The following is a 19,796-nucleotide window of genomic DNA, read 5'->3' on the forward strand; positions in this document are numbered from 1 at the left end:
GACATTTGGACCAGCACCAGGTCGTGATGGCATAGTGTCCATGTCATACAAAGTATTGCATCTTCAGTGAGAAAGGAAATATCCTCAGGAAGCTGGTGCAGAAACATTGCAGAAGCGATGTCGGGAAAGGCAGTAAGTAGTCACTCACCATGCCAGGAAACTCTAACATTCATTTATGGGATCCTCCCAGAAAATAATGAACTTTGGCCATCTCCCTTGTGATACCTGCAGACATCTATGCTTAGAAAAGAAACTTCTCCATCATCTTGACATGCCCTTTGATGTCCTCCAGAAACTGAAGTTTGAACTTTGTTTCTTGGCATCGTAAGTGGCTTCTATGAAATTTGCCCTGATGTGCTCAGTTCAGCATTAGAACAGCACTCCTGGGCTTCTTTGCTGTATCTGCAGTCATTTATCCAAACTGAGAGAGCAGGGAGGTGAGTCCTGCTGAAATAACGTGTGTACTGACACTCTGTACAGGCATAGGCTCTTTCTGTCCACAGAACAGTGGGCAGAGGAAGAGAACTAGCAAAATGTTATGAACATTTATTGACTAACAAATGGGACAAGGAGAAAATACAGAAATTAACCTTTGAGTTCTCATTTTTATGATTATATATCTATATGTATATCTTGGGTTGAATGAACCTATTTATACTGACTGATAGTTTGAAGATTGTAATCATTGTATTCTCATGGAATAGCTTTCTAAATAATTGCTTTTTTTTTTTTGCATTAAATGCGTCACATGGCTATTTCTAATCGGTATGCTTTTCTGAACAAAGCTTTGACTAGAAGTCCTGTGGCTGATTTTTCCTCCACTTGATGACATACTGACACTGTGTGAGTTGGGCGAAATCTCTTACCCTTTCTGGTCTTGCTTTTATTGTCCTTAAATCGACAAACTCTCTACTGATGCTACTGGGTAATGAAAACAATGGGCCAAGGATGGGCATAGAAAGGGAAGAGAAGCTATGAATGTCATGGATAATTATGAGACAGAGGGCAGAATAAAAACGGAAACCAATAACCTCAGATTAGATTCTAAGCCAATAATAAGGAACAGATAGAATAAAAACTAGATATGAACGGCAGTGATGATTGCTCAGTTAGAACAGATACACTGAACAGCCCAGAAGCTAAGTTTACTGCCTGGCTCTTTTAAATAGCAACATTGACAATAAGCATTTGTCCAACACTTGCTGTGTGTAGGTGCTGTGCTGAGATTATCCTAGGTCATGCATGCATTTATTCATCAACTATAATCGAGCACCTATGACATACCATGAGCAGTACATTATCTCATTTATCCTACAACAACTTTTTTTTTTTTAAGATTTTATTTATTTACTTGACAGAGAGAGAGAGATCACAAGTAGGCAGAGAGGCAGGCGGAGAGAGAGGGGGAAGCAGGCTCCTTGCTGAGCAGAGAGCCTGATGCGGGGCTCGATCCCAGGACCCTGAGATCATGACCTGAGCCAAAGGCAGCAGCTTAACCCACTGAGCCACCCAGATGCCCCTATCCTACAACAACTTTGTGAAGATTGTTGTACTGTTATTTTAAGATCATTTAGCAGACGAGGACACTTAGCAACTGAGAGCTTAAGTAACTGGCTTGAAGTCCCCCAGCTAGTCCTGGAGGTTCTGGGACACCAATCCAATTCTGATTGTCAAGCCTGAGCTCGTAACTACTGTTCTGCACCACACTCGTGAGCTTTGCACACACCTTTAACAGAATATAGGAGCCTAGAAGAGGAAAGGCAAAGAGTTTTTGAAAACCCACTTCCCCATTTAACAGGCACCTTGATGTTTTTCTGTATATCATTTCGGTTCACCCATATTATAGCCCTGTGGGGGGACTTTCTGCTGATGGCCATGATGGCTGCTTTCCCTTATTCAAAGGGTTTAACCAGACTCTGAGTCACGTGTGTGTGTTAGACATCAGGAAGGGCATCTTGACTCTAAAATACTGGGATGTGTTTCCATAAGGAGCCTGAGGACCCACCTTCACTGGAGAGCCAACACTTCCTGCCCCAGGTAAACCGAGAGAGTGTCACTGAGCTCCTGGGTCCCTATAGTGTCTTATGCAGCAGAGAATCTGAATCCAGCAGAAGAACTTGGAACACTAGGGTCTGCAAATGCCACAAGCTGAATGTGAGTGAGGACTTGGCCTGAGTCTCCCTGGCTTAGATCCTGCTTCACCTGCAGGGGCAGACGCTTGCTAGAGATTCTTTCCAGCTCATTGTCTGAATGTCTGCTCTTGTTCAGAATGAGTCTCTTAAACATTTCCAGCAAATGGCAGGAGTGATCTGGGGGATGCAAGGTACATGCGTGTGACTGAGTAAGAGTGTGTGTGTATGTGTGTGTGTGTGTGTGTCTATTTGTCCCATTCCAGGTGTGAAATTTCTTTGACGTCTCATGCTTCATAGTAAAAATTAATGCAGATTTGAATTGCATTCCTTAATACTCAATAATATGATATTTGTATTTGTTTAAAATTAAAATACATTTTAAAATTGCTTATACATTAAAACTGGTGCCTTTCCTGTGGCATCCTACACATCCTTCCTCGGGTTGCAGGTGCTCTGTCGTGAGAAGTACTGGCTGTGCTTTGTTGAAGTTTCTAATTCTGGTGATCTGATCTTAATCCATTCTTCTCATCCTAGGTAGTATTTGACATAATTTCCCTTGATCTCCTGGCTTCGTGGGGGGAGGGGGAGCACTGGACTAAGAACCTGTGCAATTCCCATCAGTGATGGATCCTCGACTAATCCCTTCCTGATGACTTGTGTAAAACCATTCCTAGGCACTTTATAGCATTTCTACGGAACTAATAGTTAATATTTATTGAGCATTTACTATATGCCAAACACTTGGGAAGTGTTAATCTCATTAGACCCTTATAATAACACTGTGAGGTCACTTCTGTTATTGTCCTCGTCTTACAGATGATGACAAGGAGACACAGAACGACTTGCCACATTCACCAGCCAGTGCATCATGAAGCGGGGAGCTGAGATTCACTCCCAGACAGGCTTATTCTGGGGCCTCCGGAATAAGGTGTCCTGCTCCTCTGGGGAATTTGTGTCCTATTAGCCTCACTGGCTCGGAGAACACTCTGAGGTGACAGCGCTTTATGTAGTGGCTGTGTGAGTCACCACCACCCGTTGGCCCTTGAGGTGAGGTCAGAAGTCACAGCGGCATCTGTCTGCCACACACTCATCCTGGTTCGGGGGCATCGATAAAATGGGGGCTGGTCAAGTGAGGGCAAGGTGGGCCACGTCTGCCAGTCCAGGGCTGCTAGGGAAGACTGGAGCCATTCTCTTTCTTGAGTGATGTACTTCGTGGCTCTTGGCAGCAGAGAGGGATATGGGGGTGGGCGGGGAGGGCAGCTTTGCAGGCAGTCAGGCAGGTGACATTTCAAGGAGTGTGCCTACACAGTGCTCCTTGGTCCTGGACGAAATCTGTTTTGTGCCCAAACCTCCACTTCTAAGAGCCACAGCCCCAGGATTGGCAGGTGGCTGATCGTGCCTGGGCCAGGTTAATCATCGCTGGCCCTCAGACCGTGTTTTCCTGGCTCACGTTCTTCCTGATAACTGGAACTGCTGACTGGCACATGGGTTCGGCTCCTTGCCTGACGCCCGGCGTACCCGGAGGACAGGGGCAAAGCCTTGGCGGCCAATGACTGGCTTAGTTCACGAGTCCCCAGTTTCCAAGGCTGGCTCTGAGTGGGGGCTTTGCTGGAGTAAAGAGTCTGCTCTGCCTGAAACCTTCACCTCTTGACTCATTCTTAGAGTCAGAGGTAGGAGATGCTTGCTGACTAAAAGAGCCTTCACGTCTCAGACGTGGCTAGAAATGCAGGCGTGGACATTATCCATTCATGCCTACTGTGACAAAGAAGTGCTTTGTTTTTTTAAAATTGTGATTTAATGTCCTCCCCCCCCATCATCCCATTGTAGCGCCTCTCTTTCTCTCTCTCTCTTTTTTTAAAAGATTTTATTTATTTACTTCACAGAGAGAGAAAGAGATGACAAGCAGGCAGGCAGAGAGAGGGGGGAAGCAGGCTCCCTGCTGAGCAGAGAGCCTGATGCTGGGCCTGATCCCAGGGGTCTGATCCCAAGGGCCTGATCTGAGATCATGACCTGAGCCAAAGGCAGAGACTTAACCCACTGAGCCACCCAGGCACCCCTGGAGTGTGACTCTTAAGTATACATAGGGACCTCTGTTGAACAAGGTGTGCAGATAATTTGCATCCGTTTCTGTCTCGTCTCCACATGCCATCCTTTAACCGCTCTCTGGTCAGTCCCCTGAACTTACCGCCTCAACATTCTCTTTTCCTTTCTCTAGAAACTATTTAGTCTCAAAATTTAGTCCTTTGCTTAGGGTATGAAAACCACTGGGTAGAATCAGACGGTCAGACTATTGCTGCTGTCAGTGCGAGGTGTCCACTCACTTATAAATAAAAACTTTGCTGAGCCTGTGTCGTATGTCAGGCACCGTGCTGGGCACCGTGGGCAGGTGTAGCATGGAACGAAGCACAGCTGGGCAGGGTGCCCGTGGAGCTTTGAGTTCATCTAGGTGTCTAGTAACAGCTGCGTTTCCAACCTGCTTGTTCCTCTGAGCATGCGTTCCTGTGCACTCCCACCTTTCACGTAGGCAGAAGCAAACCCTTGGAATCAAGTCCCATACCAAATGCTCCCTGGTCTCCAGCCAGTGGAACTTGGCAGGCTATTCCATGGAGAATTCTCCATAGCTGGTGCCCATCTGTGCTCATCTCTACCTCCCTCTCCCTTTCTAAAGAGAGGTGTCCTTCCTCTTAGCTGGGTTCCCTTTTTGTTTCTATACTCCAGATCCCATCTATCCAGCCTCTTTGGGGATTTACTCCTTCAACATCTGTGTTTCTATTCTGAATCTCCATGGGAATCAACATGGGATTCCCTTTCGTCTTGTCCACACTAACCTGGTTTTGCCAAGCTGAGTGTCCCGTAGCAACCCTAGCGATTGTCCCTGTTCTTCACATCCGGGCTTCTAGACAGAGGGGGTTTCCTGGCAGTCTCCTTTTCCTTCCTTTCCATTCTCTGCACAAGTGACTTGTGTGCTGAATTCCTCACTCCCTTGGCCATCGTTCCATTGAAATGGTTCCGGTTATGATCATCAAATCTCCTGGTTGTCAAATCCACTGATGTGGAGAACACTTTCCGCTGGTTGCCTGTCTCAACATTTCCCAGAAGGTCGGCATGGTTGACCCCTCTCCCATTTTGGCTCCTGGAACGCCATCCACCCCCGGCTCTCTGCCTACCTTCCTGGCCCCTCCCTCTTCTCCTTCATGGGCTCCCCTTCAGTACCCAGCTCTTACCCAGGACCTGTCTTCTAATTCCCAGCACTGTTCAGGCAACACTACCCATGCCTGTGGCTTCAATCACCCTGTCTCCCTCCTTAAACCTCTGTCTCGAGCTCTGGACTCTCAGCTTCTGCTACTTCTTAACCACTCTTACCGCTGCCCACAGGTCCCTTGGTTAGCAAGTGCAACACAGAAGGTGCCATCTCCCCCACCAAACTGTCTCCTCTCCCGAGATTATTATCCCCGCAAAAGGCAGCGTGGTCCCCTCTCAACAGCCTGGAAACTTGGAATTGTCCTTCATTTCTCTTTTTTAATTTTCTACATTTAACAGAGTATCATTTCATGTTGATTCTGTTTTATAAACAAAAATACATACATATATATGTGTGTGTGTCTATCTTTTTTATTTAAACATACACATAGTCTGTGTGTATATATTTTGTTTCTCCCCACTACTGCCCCACTGGACTGAAAGCTTCTACAGGGAGGGATTATATGTTATTTATCTTTATCTCCTATGCCTGTGACAATGCTGAGCATATAGTGGATGTTTAATAAACATTTATTTAGTAAATGAATGACTTCTGGGATCTTCTTTCCAGAAGAGTGGACTGAGCATTTAACCAATCTTGGACACTCTGAGGTGTTCCTATCCCTTTCAGCATAATTGTTGCCCATGAGAGCATAATTGTTGCTGACATGATCATGACACATTTGGATCAAGTATTGATTAAAAATAATGTTAGTTGATTTTTTTCTTTAAAAATAACATGTTTATGGGGCACCTGGGTGACTTGGTGGGTTAAGCCACTGCCTTCGGCTCGGGTCATGATCTCAGGGTCCTGGGATCGAGTTCTGCATCGGGCTCTCTGCTCTGCGGGGAGCCTGCTTCCCTCTCTCTCTCTCTCTCTGCCTGCCTCTCCGTCTACTTGCGATTTCTCTCTGTCAAATAAATAAATAAAATCTTAAAAAAAAATAAAAATAACATGTTTATTATAGAAGAGTTAGGAAAGATGGATAAGGAAGAAGAGAAAAGTCCTCCACCATCCCATGATCCAGACAAATAATTACTGTTAACCTGTTGGAGAAGGCCTCTCAGTCTGATTTCTAAAATTTTACTTTTAGTAAAGGAATGGGGTCAAGCTTGGGGTGCTTCTCCACTGCTGGGCTGTCCCTTGCAAGAGTAGGCAGTCACTATATCGTAGTGCTCACGTATTCCTGGCCAGCCTGACCTGGAGCCAGGTGGGTGTTCACATCTATCAGCACTAGTCCTGTGGGGAGAGAGTAACAACATTACTAGCAGTGATAATACTCTTGTTAGACAGGTGTCAGACCAGGATAGTTGCTCCTGTGTGAAGCAAGAATTTTGTCAGTGGCCTGGCATTTGGAAAGGGGAAGAGAGACTGAGAAAGGAAATTCACATCAATTAGCCAGAGGCCTGGGCTCCAATTCCAGTGGAGAGTTGGAATGGTGAGCAGGAACTGGGCATGAGGACAGGACACCTGGAGAAGGGGATAATGTGAAGACTGTGGCTATTCTAGCATTCGGAAGACTATGGGATCATGCAAGGGCATTGCCACTAGGATTTGGGGTGACAGGACTAATTTTAGCCCACCTCCTGGTGGGGACAAACTGCTATTGTACTATCTAGCTGTGCAGATTTGGTTAGAAACCAGGAGGAATTGAGCTGCTAGTTTGAAAGATTTAGTAACTGTAGGTACGTGGGGCTAAGAAAGGCAGAGGTTGATAAATTCCAAACCTTTGAAGCGGTGAGATCCCACCACGATCTATTTCATTCCATGACCCATATACTGTTGTCTGCCATATGTCGATATAGAATAATTAAAGCTAATTAAAATTAATTTTGGTTGGTGAGTATTTGAAGAGTTTCATAATAACACTTGAGATGATTAGAGATGCTTTGGGATGTCACAAAAGGAACATTTGGAATAATTGGGCTAGATCTTTAAACCAGAGATGTGCAATGGAAGCTAGTAACAGAATGATAATTCTGTCGTTAAAAGAACACTGAATCAGGAAGGAGGACTTCGGGGTCATCCTTAGTATGCTGTTTAACTTTCTCTCTGAAATCAACAACCACCACCTTTCTTTGTAGTATTTGGGAGTTTCTGTGTAAATCCTCCCACCATGATGGATAGCAGGTATCAGTGGTTAACTACTGAACGTTCTTAATTCAGCTCTTGGAAGCTGGGTGCAATATAACTTCAGGTTACCATAGTAATCCTGACCGAGCTTCCAGTTAGCTTTGTGGTCTTGGGTAAGTCACTTCACTTCTCAGGAACTTAGTTTTATCATCAACCAAGTGAAGTCACTAGAATAATCTCCAGGTCTCTTTCAGAGTTAACATTCCAGTAATGTTGCGAGCTGGTGCTCAGGACAGGACTAGCGTCGTGTCATTAGCCAAAAGAGTTACATCAGATTTTCAGAAATATTACCATGATGTACTGGAAACATAATTGGATACATGGGTCTATGTCATAATCAGCCCTCTTTGGATTCCTGGAGCTAATGTGTGTGCCCTTCTCTAGTACCCCTTCTCAGGAGGATTAAAAATGGCAGAACAGCCAATGGCTTACCCGTGGGGAGTTTCTTAGCTGTGATCAGAGACGCTATACCCAGCTGCCAGGCTGGCAGTCAGCTGAAGTCAGCCAAAGCTAGGAGTCAGTTGAAGGTCTGAGACAAAATCTTATAGCTTAGGTACATTACCTTCTCTGACCATGAGACCCACCAAGGTGGTCTTCCCCAGACTAGTAGTAACATGAGAGGTTAACTTGCTCCTGCTTCTTGAAGTCAAGGACTCTGTCTTTCATAGTTCTGTGTCTCAAGTCCTGGCACATAATAAGCCCTCAGTAAGTGTTTGCTGAAAGAAAGAATAAGTTATTTGAGCCTTTTTAGAGAAAATTCTGAATTCTATCTATTTCCCTCCAGCTTTATTGAGATAGTTGAAATATAACATGATGCAAGCTTAAGGTATCTAACACGACGATGTGCTGAATTTTAAAACAGTGATTCAAAATCGGACATAAGCTTCTCTATGTTTGCCTGAAGAAATGCATTTTTAAAATGCAAACAATGATTTTCTTGTTGTAATAGAAAACTTCTCAATGCCTTTAGATCAATATCAGGCATTCATTTTGCCTTCCACCTGCTGCCACAACCAGAACCCAACAGAAAGGAACAATAATGAGAAAACCCTGAACCAGACATACCAGGTGATTACTACACACCAGTGAGGGCTCTGCCGGCCTCCTTAAAAGATTTTATTTATTTAAGAGAGAGTGAGAGAGAGGTCATGGGGGGGAGGGGCAGAGGGCGAAGCAGACTTCCTGCTGAGCAGTGAGCCTGATGCGGGGCTCAATCCCAGGACCCTCAGACCAAGACCTGGGCCAAAGGCAGATGTTTAACCTACTGAGTCACCCAGGGCCTCCTTTCCCTTATCCGTCATTGAGAGAGGAGGAAACAGCCTCAGAGGATGAGCGTTAGAGCCCGCAGCCGCAGAGCCCTGAGTCAACACCCCCAGAGGTGGTGCGCTTCTCCTGGCCAGGCTGCCTCAGGCTTTCTGCATTTCCTCTCCATACTGTCTCTGTTCTTTGTTTGTTCTGGGACTTGGATGCAAGTGACATGGGCTCAGCCCCAGCCTCCCACAGGGTTCTGAGCAAATGCGCCTGGGCAGCCCTATCCCCGACCAACCGACCAACCGAGGTAGTGGGGCTGGACTTTACCCTCGTGAATCAACTCTATGCAGGCTGGCGGTTGCAACAGACACCTGACAGGCTGGAGATCTGAAGGCCAGGTGAGTCTTGGTAGATGTGGCACCTGGACTTTGACATTCCCCAAGAGGAGAGAGACACTCTTGGGCCTGGAGAGTGCTGAAGGAAGCGGCACTGGAGGAATGGGGAAGCCATTGAGCAGGTGCGTGGGGACGCTAGCTCCCTTGCTCTCTTTGTCTCGACTGTGCTGTACTATAGGATCAGGAAAGGCAATTTCACCCTTGTGGGGCCAGGGAGGGTCACTTACAGGAATGCAAAAGTGTGGCTTGTCAATGTAGATTTGAGGTCTCCACTTTGAGAATCTGGGTGCTTCTCATTTGGGGTCCTTAACAATAACCTGAGGTCTAACCTATGGGAGTTGATATGTCAGCGATTGATATGCAGTGATTTCTGCAATGAGATGGGATATTGGGCCTCTGCGACCGAAGAAGGGCTATCTAGTGAAAAAATCCGAGGACAAGGCAAAAAAGGCTTCCTTCTTGTTGAGCTTACTTTTGTCCATGTGGTATTAAATTCCATGGAAAGGCCCATGTGCCCTTTCACTGTGTTGGAGGATTTGGCTTTTGCTGGATTTGCTGGAAAAGGCTTGCATGGCACCTGGCTTGTTTCAAGGGAAGGGGCTGACATAGGAAGGAAGGTATGAGTTTTTCTGAGCTCTAACTGGTCTTGAGGTAGAAGGCATTTCTCTTCTCTATGTTCTGTTCGCAGCTCTTGGCTCATAGCTGTGGACCCTGGGTTCACAGCATTCAAGCCCAGTGAAATCTTGATTTCAACATATACCCTTTGACCTTATGTTCAGATACAATGTTTTTATGTTAGGTTGGGAATTTCAGGAGTGGGAGTGAGTTAACTGTATTTGATCGGAATCTTTCAGCCTTAAATAGTTCCCACGAGAGAAAAAAACATGGGGTCTGACAGAGCTAATGTATTCTCCTGATGTAGGAGAATCCCCAAGTCACCAGTAAGGTGCTTTCTCTTTGAGACAACTGCAGGCAGGTGCTCCTCTGTGATATGGGGCAGAGGAACTTGGAAGACAACGTCTTCAGAGCTATTTCTCATCTTGAAAAATAAGTGGGGAAAATTAATTTGACGCTGGAAGACTTCCAGATTTAAAAATTTCCAGCTAGGTGAAGTGGTAAACCTGGCAATTCACAGACCTATACCCCTGGGGCTAATAATACATTATATGTTAATAAATAATAAAAAATTTAATAAAAAAAAGTTCCCAGCTGGGAATATGACGGAGACATGGCTGTCTAGTTGGTCTTTAGAACAATCCCAAACTTGACTCTCCTGGAGGAGAGACAACCATGCCACATTACAAAGCCTTGTTCTTCTAAGAGGTTAAGGATTCAGAAAAGAGGTCTCTTAAGGTCAATTTAAGCAGCTTCTTTTTGTTTGGGAAATGTCTTCATCCATTCGTACTGCCCTATTTTATCTCTGGTAACACCAACTACTGTTAAAACGAACAATTACCATGTATCAGGCAGTGTGCTGGGCACTTTGCATAAGTTATCACTGACTCTGACAATATTCCTGCAAAGCTACCCATTCTATTTCTCAAGGATATTGAGGGTTGAGAAAATTAACTGGTGAATAAGTGGCAGACTTAGGGTTTAAACTCTGGCTTCGCTCTCAGCTCATCTATTTCTCTGATAGCCGAGGGCTTCCACAGTAATTGTTGAAGGAATCATTGCTGATGGGATAAATGAACAAACATGTATTTAATTGGAATACTTTGCTAGTGTTTTGGAGCTTTATCTCTGCCTGTTCTCTGCCTCCCCTGCCTCCCACATCTATTGTTGCTCCAAAGACACTTTTTAGTTTTTAATGCAACATCAACATAATTGTCTAGCCTGTTATTTATTTATTTATTAAAGATTTAATTTATTTGACAGGCAGAGATCACAAGCAGGCAGAGAGGCAGGCAGAGAGAGAGGAGGAAGCAGACTCCCTGCTGAGCAGAGAGCCCGATGGAGGGCTCGATCCCAGGACCCTGGGATCATGACCTGAGCCGAAAGCAGAGGCTTTAACCCACTGAGCCACCCAGGCACCCCTAGCCTGTTATTTATTTCATGTATCTGCTTGACCTTTTTTCCAGACATGTCTATGTGTTTTGTTTTAGATAAAAGATTTTGGGGGAAAAAAAAAAACCAACAACAAAGAAAAAAGAAAAAAAAAGATTTTGAGGACCATAGGTGCTTTTTTTTTTTTTTTTTTTGCCAAACCTAATCAGTCATCACGTTTGGATATAAACCTAAATGGTGATTGTTTTGTTTTGTTTTTGGTCTGCAGGAAAAAGAAATAACTATACAACTGACTAAAAATACGAGGGAAATTCTAAGGGTCAAGGATGGAGTTTTGGGCTCCCCAGTGGCCACCGCAGCCACGGGGGAGGCCCACAGCTCCAGCAAAGGATCCAGACCGAGGGCTTCAGAGAGAGGGAATTCATCAGGCTGTTCCTCACTCTTGGCACAATGGAGAGAGGTACCATCAGCGACAAGACACGCACGGGAGCCCCGTATCCCAGCAGGACCCCAGGACAGACCACCAGCAGCCTCGTTATGCATCCAGGCCTGGGGAAAGGCCTCGGCCTGTGTCCGGGGCTGACTATTATGATGGTGGTTATCCCGGCCAGTTGTATTCAAGGTATGGTTCTGGAGCTTGGAATTCACCCAACTTCTAAGTGCTTCTGAATAGATTGTTCCTTTCCTTCTTCCTTTTCCTTTTATTCCTGCTCTTTTTCTTCTAGTTCCTTCTCTACCCTATTACACGGATTTCCCTAAACACGTTCCTCTCCCAACTTGAAGTTCGGTGACTGTAAACAGTATTTCCCTCCTTTTTGTCCCCTCATGGGGCTTCTTAAAGAGGCGATGGCAGTGTGACTGGGGCGTGGGGCCAGGGCAGGGGGTAGAAAGGACGGTGGATTCAAGGCAGAAGATAACTCCCTCTTGCTCTGGGATTGCAAAAGGTAATATTTGTAGATTTTGGAAAAGTCTGTCCTAGAAATTCCTATAAAAAGTTCTTAGCGTTGTGAGCGTTGACACCACCAGCACCAAGAAGAGACACAGTGCCTACAACGGAACTTAGGGTGTGATAGACCCCTGGAACAAATATGTGTTGGATGAATACATGGGAACGTTTTAGAAAATGAAATCAACCTCAGAGAAAGCGGGTCTAAGGCTGCAGCCTCCAAGTTCAGAACAAAGAAGTCTCAGTGAAGTAATTGTAGGAGAATCTGGAATTCCTGTTCCTGAATTTTTTTTTAAGATTTTATTTATTTATTTGACAGATAGAGGCAGGCAGAGAGAGAGGAGGAAGCACGCTCCCGCTGAGCAGATAGCCCGACTTAATCCCAGGACCCTGAGATCATGACCTGAGCTGAAGGCAGAGGCTCAACCCACTGAGCCACCCAGGTGCCCCCTGTTCCTGAATTCTAATTGATAGCAGAGGATTTAATATTTTATGGAATATTAGAAGCCATCTATGTTTCACTTCGGCTTTTCCAAGTGAGGCGATATTCACCTGCCTACAGATTTAAGGTTGAAATTGTGACAGTTACTATAAAGCATTTGCTCCTGTGAAATACTAAAGAATTATTACTTGATAAAGAGACTAAAAACACAGCATTCCTTTCCCCAATCTTCTTGTACTGAATTCTCAAAGGAAGGGATGTTAAGGGCAGAGGCAATAAAGCCGATCAGATTTAAGACAGTCCAACATGACTTCTTCATCTCATTTCCATCTGTACGTATCGTGCATGGGAATTACAGTGGCATATTGGACACCTACACAGTCATCTGAGGAAGGGGTATTCTAAGATAATATCATGACAGGGTAGGGACGCCTGGGTGGCTCAGTTGGTTGAACATCTGACTCCTGATTTTGGCTCAAGTCATGATCTTGGAGCTGTGAGATCAAGCCCTGCATTGGGCTCCCTGCTCAGTGTAGAGTCGGCTTGTCCTTCTCCCTCTGCTCCTCCCCCTACTTGCTCACTCTCTCTCTCAAACAAACAAATAAACAAACAAATAAAATCTTAAAAAAAATCAGGGCAGGGTTTTCTAACATAACATTGTAACTTCGTTGGGTGTATTTGAGGAGAAGGAGGAGTCATGGGGAAGGAAAATGAGACGTTTGGCTATGGTTTTGCTATAAAAAGCCCAGCCTCGTTCTGAAATAAAGGCCCTACTCCTGCTCTGATTCTGGATCTTCTGTTTATAGGCTCTAGAATTAACTTGGTTTTAAAGCAGTTCTAGACTGAGATCACAATTCTGTCCTGTGAAGTTGTCAAGTCCTCCACCGGTTTCTCTCTTTACCACACTTGCCCTTGACCAGCTGGCCTTCTTTGTGGTGTTTTAGGCCAGGCATCGAGGATCCGTATCGGACCTATCATTCTCCAGCCCTAAGGGAAGAATATGCTTATGGAAATTATTACTATCATGGACACCCGCAGCAGCTGCTGGAAGAAAGAGGTATGCAGTAATCTTCAAGGAGCCCACGGGGCGGCACAGCTGATCTGGTAGACGGGGCCTGCTCAGAGCCCACCTTGGCCATCCTGCTCAGCTGAGGTGGAATCCCTGTCCTCACCCACTTCTTTCTTGGTTGCAGAGGCCACAGCAGGTCACAGCAAAGACATTCCTGCTGGATGTCTTGAGGAGAAGAGACAGAAAGGAGTCATTTTTCTTTGTACGTGGTGGTGTTAGTACTGGACCTACCATCACGATAATGGGATTATAGCCAGTTTCCACTTCATCCACATTTTTTCTTCTACTCCTCCTTATAGCCAAGTTTATAGTCTCTAACCAAGTAACGGTGAAGTCAATTCTCTTGTCTTTTTAATTTAAATTCAATAAACCGATATAGTACATCACTAGATCCAGAGGTAGTGCTCAGTAATTCATCAGCTGCATACAACACCCAGTGCCCGTGACATCATGTGCCCTCCTTAATGCCCATCACCCAGTTACCTCATCTCCCCACGTACCTCCCCTTCCAAAAGCCTCAGTTTTTTCCCCAGAGTCAAGAGCCTCTCATGGTTTGTCTCCATCTCTGATTTTATCACATTCAGTTTTCCCTCCTTTCCCCTATGGTCCTCTGCTCTCTTTCTTATGTTCCACATATGAGCAAAACCATATGATGATTGTCTTTCTCTGATTGACTTATTTCACTTGACATAATCCCCTCCAGTCCCAGCCACGTCAATGTAAATGGTGGGTATCCATCCTTTCTGATGGCTGAGTAATATTCTATTGTATACATGAACCACATCTTCCTTATCCATTCATCTATTGAAGGACATCTCAGCTTCTTCCACAGTTTGGCTGTGGTGGACATTGCTGCTTTGAACACTGGGGTGCAGGTGCCCCTTTGTTTCACTACTTCTGTAACTTTGGGGTAAATACCCAGCAGTGCAATTGCTGGGTCAGAGAGTAGCTCTATTTTTAACTAGGGAAATCAGTTTTTTTTTTTTTTTCTAATTTGATAGGGATCACAAGTAGGCAGGAAGGAAGGCAGAGTGAGAGGGAGAAGCAGCCTCCCCGCTGAGCAGAGAGCCCGATGTGGGGCTCGATCCCAGGACCCTGAGATCATGACCTGAGCCGAAGGCAGAGAGGCTTAACCCACTGAGCCACCCAGGTCCTCCGGGAAATCAGTTCTTAACAATGAAGTTGTCCAGTGTGCGGTTGGGCTGTGATGAGTCCCATCGTCACCGACCTTGAGGGTGGCCAATGTGCACCAACAGGAATTTATCCCGTCACTAATAGTAAGGGTCTAGGGATGTGCTCTTGGCAGTTTCTGACCTGCCAGCCCAGGGAAACCTGTTTGCACACAGAACGCGCATACACACGATCCCTGTGCTCGGACAGTTGTATCGAGCCCAGCTCATCGGTTCAGGGCGGACTGAGGGGCCCACCGTTGCCCTCCATCGTCAGCTCTCACTTCCCAATTGTATCCAACTTGGCGAATACGTTTTCATAGCTGCGGTGCTCCAGTAACGGAGCTCCACGGCTTGCGGTCTCCCTGAACTTTTAGGAGCAGGAAGTGACCTGTCTTCATTTTGTTTTCTCTGAGGGTGCAGTGCCAAGGCAAGAGAGTCCTTATATCTGGCAGGAAGACCACCGAGATCAGAAGTACCTGACTGAGCAGCATCACGACAGCCGGAATAGTCTGTAAGTACGAAAGGAAAGGCCTGCTCAGCCCGGTGCGGCCGAACTCAGGCTTGGTTAGGCGGGTCTTACGGCCTCCGGTGCCGGTGTCCATCTCCAGAACCCTGTCTGCTTCTGTCCTGGTCACTGGGATGTGGAGCAGCCCAGGCCAGCTTTCAGTGGAGCCTTGACTTTGATGGACAGCATCCAAACTTGGGGTCATCTGAGCCCTGGTGAGGTTACTTGAGGTTCACCCTACAGGAGGGCCTTAATTCTATGTTGGCCTCAGAGCAGAGGAGGTCTTGTGGAAGTTTCCAGAATTGGGTTGAGGCTGAGGCTGGGGCGTTTCTCTTCTGTGCACTCCAGTGCCCCAAGGATGGGATGTCCCCTGGGCTCTGGTGAGCAGAAAAGAGCCTTTTGCACAAGCACCTGCCTGGATGCCAGGAGGCCTGGTCCCTTTACCTTGCCTGCCCAACTCGCCAACCTAGCAGCTCTGATTTAAGTCAGTCCTGGATGTCTGGCTATAGGGACCAACCCTCCTCCGCGGGGGTTGGGGGTGGCTTCTAGTAGCTGCACTGTGGAACCCAGGAGCTCCTGTTTTTCTCTCTATTAGTAGATGGTGGGGGCAGGGAGTAAAGGGAGCAACACTTTTTTCCCTGTGGCACTCAGGCCAGCCTGATGCTGCCCATGCTTCGCAGCCCAGCAGCGTCCGTGGAGAACAGCTCAGTTTTGCTGGCTAACCCAGGACCCCCCTTACCTGCTGCTGTCATTTTGCTGCAGATCCAAGGGTCAGAACACTTATAAAGACAGCGCTGCTTCTAACACTGGACAGGAGTGGCCTGGGGACCTAGTTCCGGAGAGTCTGCTACCTGGAACACAGAAGAATAAGGTAGTCTGAAGTGACTTGGGGGCTGTGGGCTGTGACAGCCACAACCGACACTGTGGCAGTGGCAGGGCGGGGCCCTTGGGTTGGGATGTCTAGCGGCCAGCCCTCTGAGGGGTCCCACTCTCCCCTCTCTGCAGAGCCTCCCCTCAGACCTCCACCTTTTCCCACCTCCCTCTTTCAATCTTATGGGTCTGGGGCCCCGATCTGGCCCTTTTGCATTTTTCTCAAATTGATTGGATCAGGAAGTATCACCCAAGTCGCTCCAAGGTGTGGGGCATGAGGAGAGGCTGTCACCAGTAACCCCAGGGGACAGGCATTTTGGTTTGCCCAGGCAGTGGGACATTGCTAGACTCTTTTAATTCTAAGATACGGCAGAGACAGGATCTTGATTTTTGACAGTTGTATTAATTTTGTTTTCATGATGCAATCTGCTTTTTTTTTTTTTTAAGATTTTATGCATTTATTTGAAATAGAGAGAGAAGAGAGAGCACAAGCAGGGGTAGGGGCAGAGGCAGCGGGAGAAGATCTGGGATTGTGACCTGCACCAAAGGCAGATGCTTAACTGACTGAGCTACCCAAGAGCCCTGAGATCTGTCTGTGTTTCGAGAACACTTTCTTCTGTATACCTAACAATAGGGCAGGGCACACACCATGCAGTATATGCCTACAAGAACAGCAGCCACACATAAGCACAACCTTTTACAGTGAGCAAAGAGCTTTCCTATCTATTGTTTATCCTCGCAGGATAAAATTCCATGAATTTCTTGTACACCTGTATCCCCAGGGAAAGCACAGAACCTAGAGCATAGTAGGTGCTCATTCAACAGTTGGTGAATGAATGCATGAAGAAGTACTGGAACTCTACCTACACAGGGCAGATGCGATTATATTACAGATGAGGGTGCTGAGCTCAGACAGCCCACGTCCTTCATCCAAGGTCACAATTGACAAAGCTGGGGTTTGAAGATCTATTTATTTTACTTTTAAGCCACGTCTACACCCACTGTGAGGATCACAACCTCAAGATCGAGAGTTGCATGATCTACTGACTGAGCCAGCCAGGAGCCCCAACAAAGCTGGGATTTGAATCAGGTCCCCTGGCCTCAAGGTCTACACTCTTTCCACTAGGCCATCATTCATTTTTTTCACAAACACCTTCAATTAAATGAGCACTTCTTTTCCTTGCGACACATCCACATTTGAGGTATTCATTTGAAAGTTTCGATTTTGTTGCTTTGGAGGAACACACGGGAGGGCCATCTCTCTGAAAGTGCTTCTCATTCTTCCCATGTGTTTTGATTATCTGTAACTTCCAGCCACCCCTGGCCAATGAGTCCAACCTTCTGCAGCAGTATGAGTCCGGGCTCAGCTCCAGCACCTACGAGCTCAGCCAGTACATGGGTGATGCCCCAGAGCTGTACGAGCCCAGAGCGCCGGCACCTTGGAGTCCAGATCAGGCCGGTGGGTACTGAATCATCGAAGGAGCTGGTGAAGTCTGGGGAGAAGAGGGCTGGGTGGCAACCTCGGGGAAGTCACCCTTCCTCCTTCCTTCCGAGAGTGGCTCCCTGCCTCATCTACACGTGGCAGTCTCCGGGGCAGACAGGCCATTCTGGCTCCATTTCTCACCTTTTCTCTTGTACTGGAGGTTGCATCAGAGTGGATTCTTGGAAGGGAACACTGCTCCTAGCAGGGTCAGGCGGGGAGAGGCAGCACTGGAGATACCAGCCTCTTGCCATGATGGGGTGCCTGGGCCCCATGTTTTCCCATGTGGACCAAACCAATGAATCCCCACCTTGGATTCTGACATATTCTGAGAGGCTTAATTCTGACTTGGAGCACACTCCTTCTAATGATGCCACCTGCCCAGAGTCTTATCTTGGCCCAGGTAGGATCTAGATAGAAACACAGCCGCCGTGTCCTGCAGTCAGGACAAGCAGTCGCAGCAATGCTAACAGGGTGTGCCTGTGTCTGTTGGGCAGAGGCTGTCTCGGCGCCTGGTCCCAAGGATCCCATGAAGTTCTACATCCCCCATGTGCCTGTGAGTTTTGGGCCAGGAGGCCAGCTGGTGTGTGTGGGTCCCAGTTCTCCCAGAGATGGACAAACGGCCCTTGTGGAACTGCACAGCATGGAGGTGAGAGACATTCTGTGTCCCTGGAAGCTGGCAAGCTGCCGTCTGGCTTCCTTTGCCTGAGCCTGGGCATCTCTGGGAATGGGGAGCTTTTGGGGGAACGGGGCCATGCACTGGTGAATGGGGGAGTGTCTTGGGAAGGAAAGGGTAGGGATCTTCTCTCAGAGAAGTAATGCTAGATTTACGTTTCTCCTGAAATGGTATTGGCTCCCTTTTAGCAACTGGAGAACTCCCTTTTGTCCTCCTGTGTCCTCCACAAGGCTCTAAGCCACATCATAGGACCATAACCATGGGTTCTGATATTGGACTTGATGACAGGGGCTTTGGGTGGACGTAGTCTCAAACGCTAAATCTGATTTTTCGATCCAGGTAATTCTTAATTACTCTGAGGAACAAGAAGAGCTGAGGACTTTCTCAGGACCCCTGATCAGGTAAATTATCTTAAGAGCTGCCAGGGGAGGGCTTTGAACCTACAAAATCTGCCTGCCCAGCTCAGCATTTAGGGGATTTGTTCTTGGCTTCCTTGAAAGAAAATGTCTATCCCCCATGGAGTAGAATACTCTGTGCCACAAGATAGAAATGAATGTAGCCTGGGCCATTTTGACAAGCAATTTGATAGTTGAAGGGCAGAGAGAAAAATTAGGATTAAAAATCTGAAAACAGTTCTGTTTTGGAGGAGCTATACGGTAGGAGGTTTTACCATTCTGAGTCCTTAATAGGTACTGGTAGAAAAGTGGAGCACAGCCTGGGAAATCATAGAGTGGTTCAGAGTGGGAAAAAAATTCTTGCCTTTTTCTGGAGGAGAAACAGCCTGGTGCGGGTTGAGTTTCTGGATAGCGTGCAAGTCTGCCCTCTGCAGGATTGAGCTAGAACTGCTTCTGAGTTCCTAGGTTTCTGGTAAATATTTAGGACACTCTGCTGTGAAGAGAGTCCTGGCAGGAGTCTGAGGACCCCGCTCCTGGGTCCCTGAATCCTACTAACTAGAGGTCCCATGGCAGACACGTCAGTTAGTCCTCTCTGAGTTTTAGTTTGCTGTTTGGGAAATGACGGGACACCGCTGTGTCAGCTTTAAGTGTAAGGAAGTCCTGTCTATGTCATCACTACCATATAAACTTATTCTTAACCTGAAGCTTCTGCTGCCAAGAAAAGCCCATACTTTTTTTTTTTTTTCAAGAGTTTTCTTATTCACTTGAGAGAGAGAGAGAGAGAGAGAGGGAGAGCACAAGCCAGGCTGGGATTCCGGCGAGAGGCAGAGGGAGAAGCAGACTCCCCACTGAGCAGGGAGCCCAAAGCAGGGCTTGAGCCCAGGACCTGGAGATCATGACCTAAGACGAAGGCTGACACTTAACCCGTTGAGCCTTGTTGGGTGCCCCAAGCGCATAGTATTTTGACAGGTCCTTCAAGTAAAAGTGAGCGTTGAGTCTACTTCTTGAGCACAGGTATACGGATGCGAGGTAGAACACTGCGCTGGTTGTGGGAGCCTGGGGGGCTGGTCCCAATGTGATTG

General features: G+C 46.8%; 1 protein-coding gene across 1 annotated transcript in view; it reads left to right on the top strand.

The window, feature by feature from the left end:
- The window catches only part of SEC16B (SEC16 homolog B, endoplasmic reticulum export factor), a 58,857-nt gene that overhangs the window by 8,298 nt on the left and 30,763 nt on the right, over positions 1-19,796 (top strand). The window contains 8 exon segments of the mRNA XM_044267349.1: positions 2,949-3,179; positions 11,428-11,781; positions 13,492-13,604; positions 15,209-15,299; positions 16,056-16,164; positions 17,478-17,622; positions 18,141-18,292; positions 18,659-18,720. Of these exon segments, the coding sequence (XP_044123284.1) occupies positions 11,486-11,781; positions 13,492-13,604; positions 15,209-15,299; positions 16,056-16,164; positions 17,478-17,622; positions 18,141-18,292; positions 18,659-18,720 (968 nt within the window). The 5' untranslated portion in view covers positions 2,949-3,179; positions 11,428-11,485.

This window comes from Neovison vison, chromosome 10 (genome assembly GCF_020171115.1).
Source record: "Neovison vison isolate M4711 chromosome 10, ASM_NN_V1, whole genome shotgun sequence".
Lineage (NCBI taxonomy): Eukaryota > Metazoa > Chordata > Mammalia > Carnivora > Mustelidae > Neogale > Neogale vison.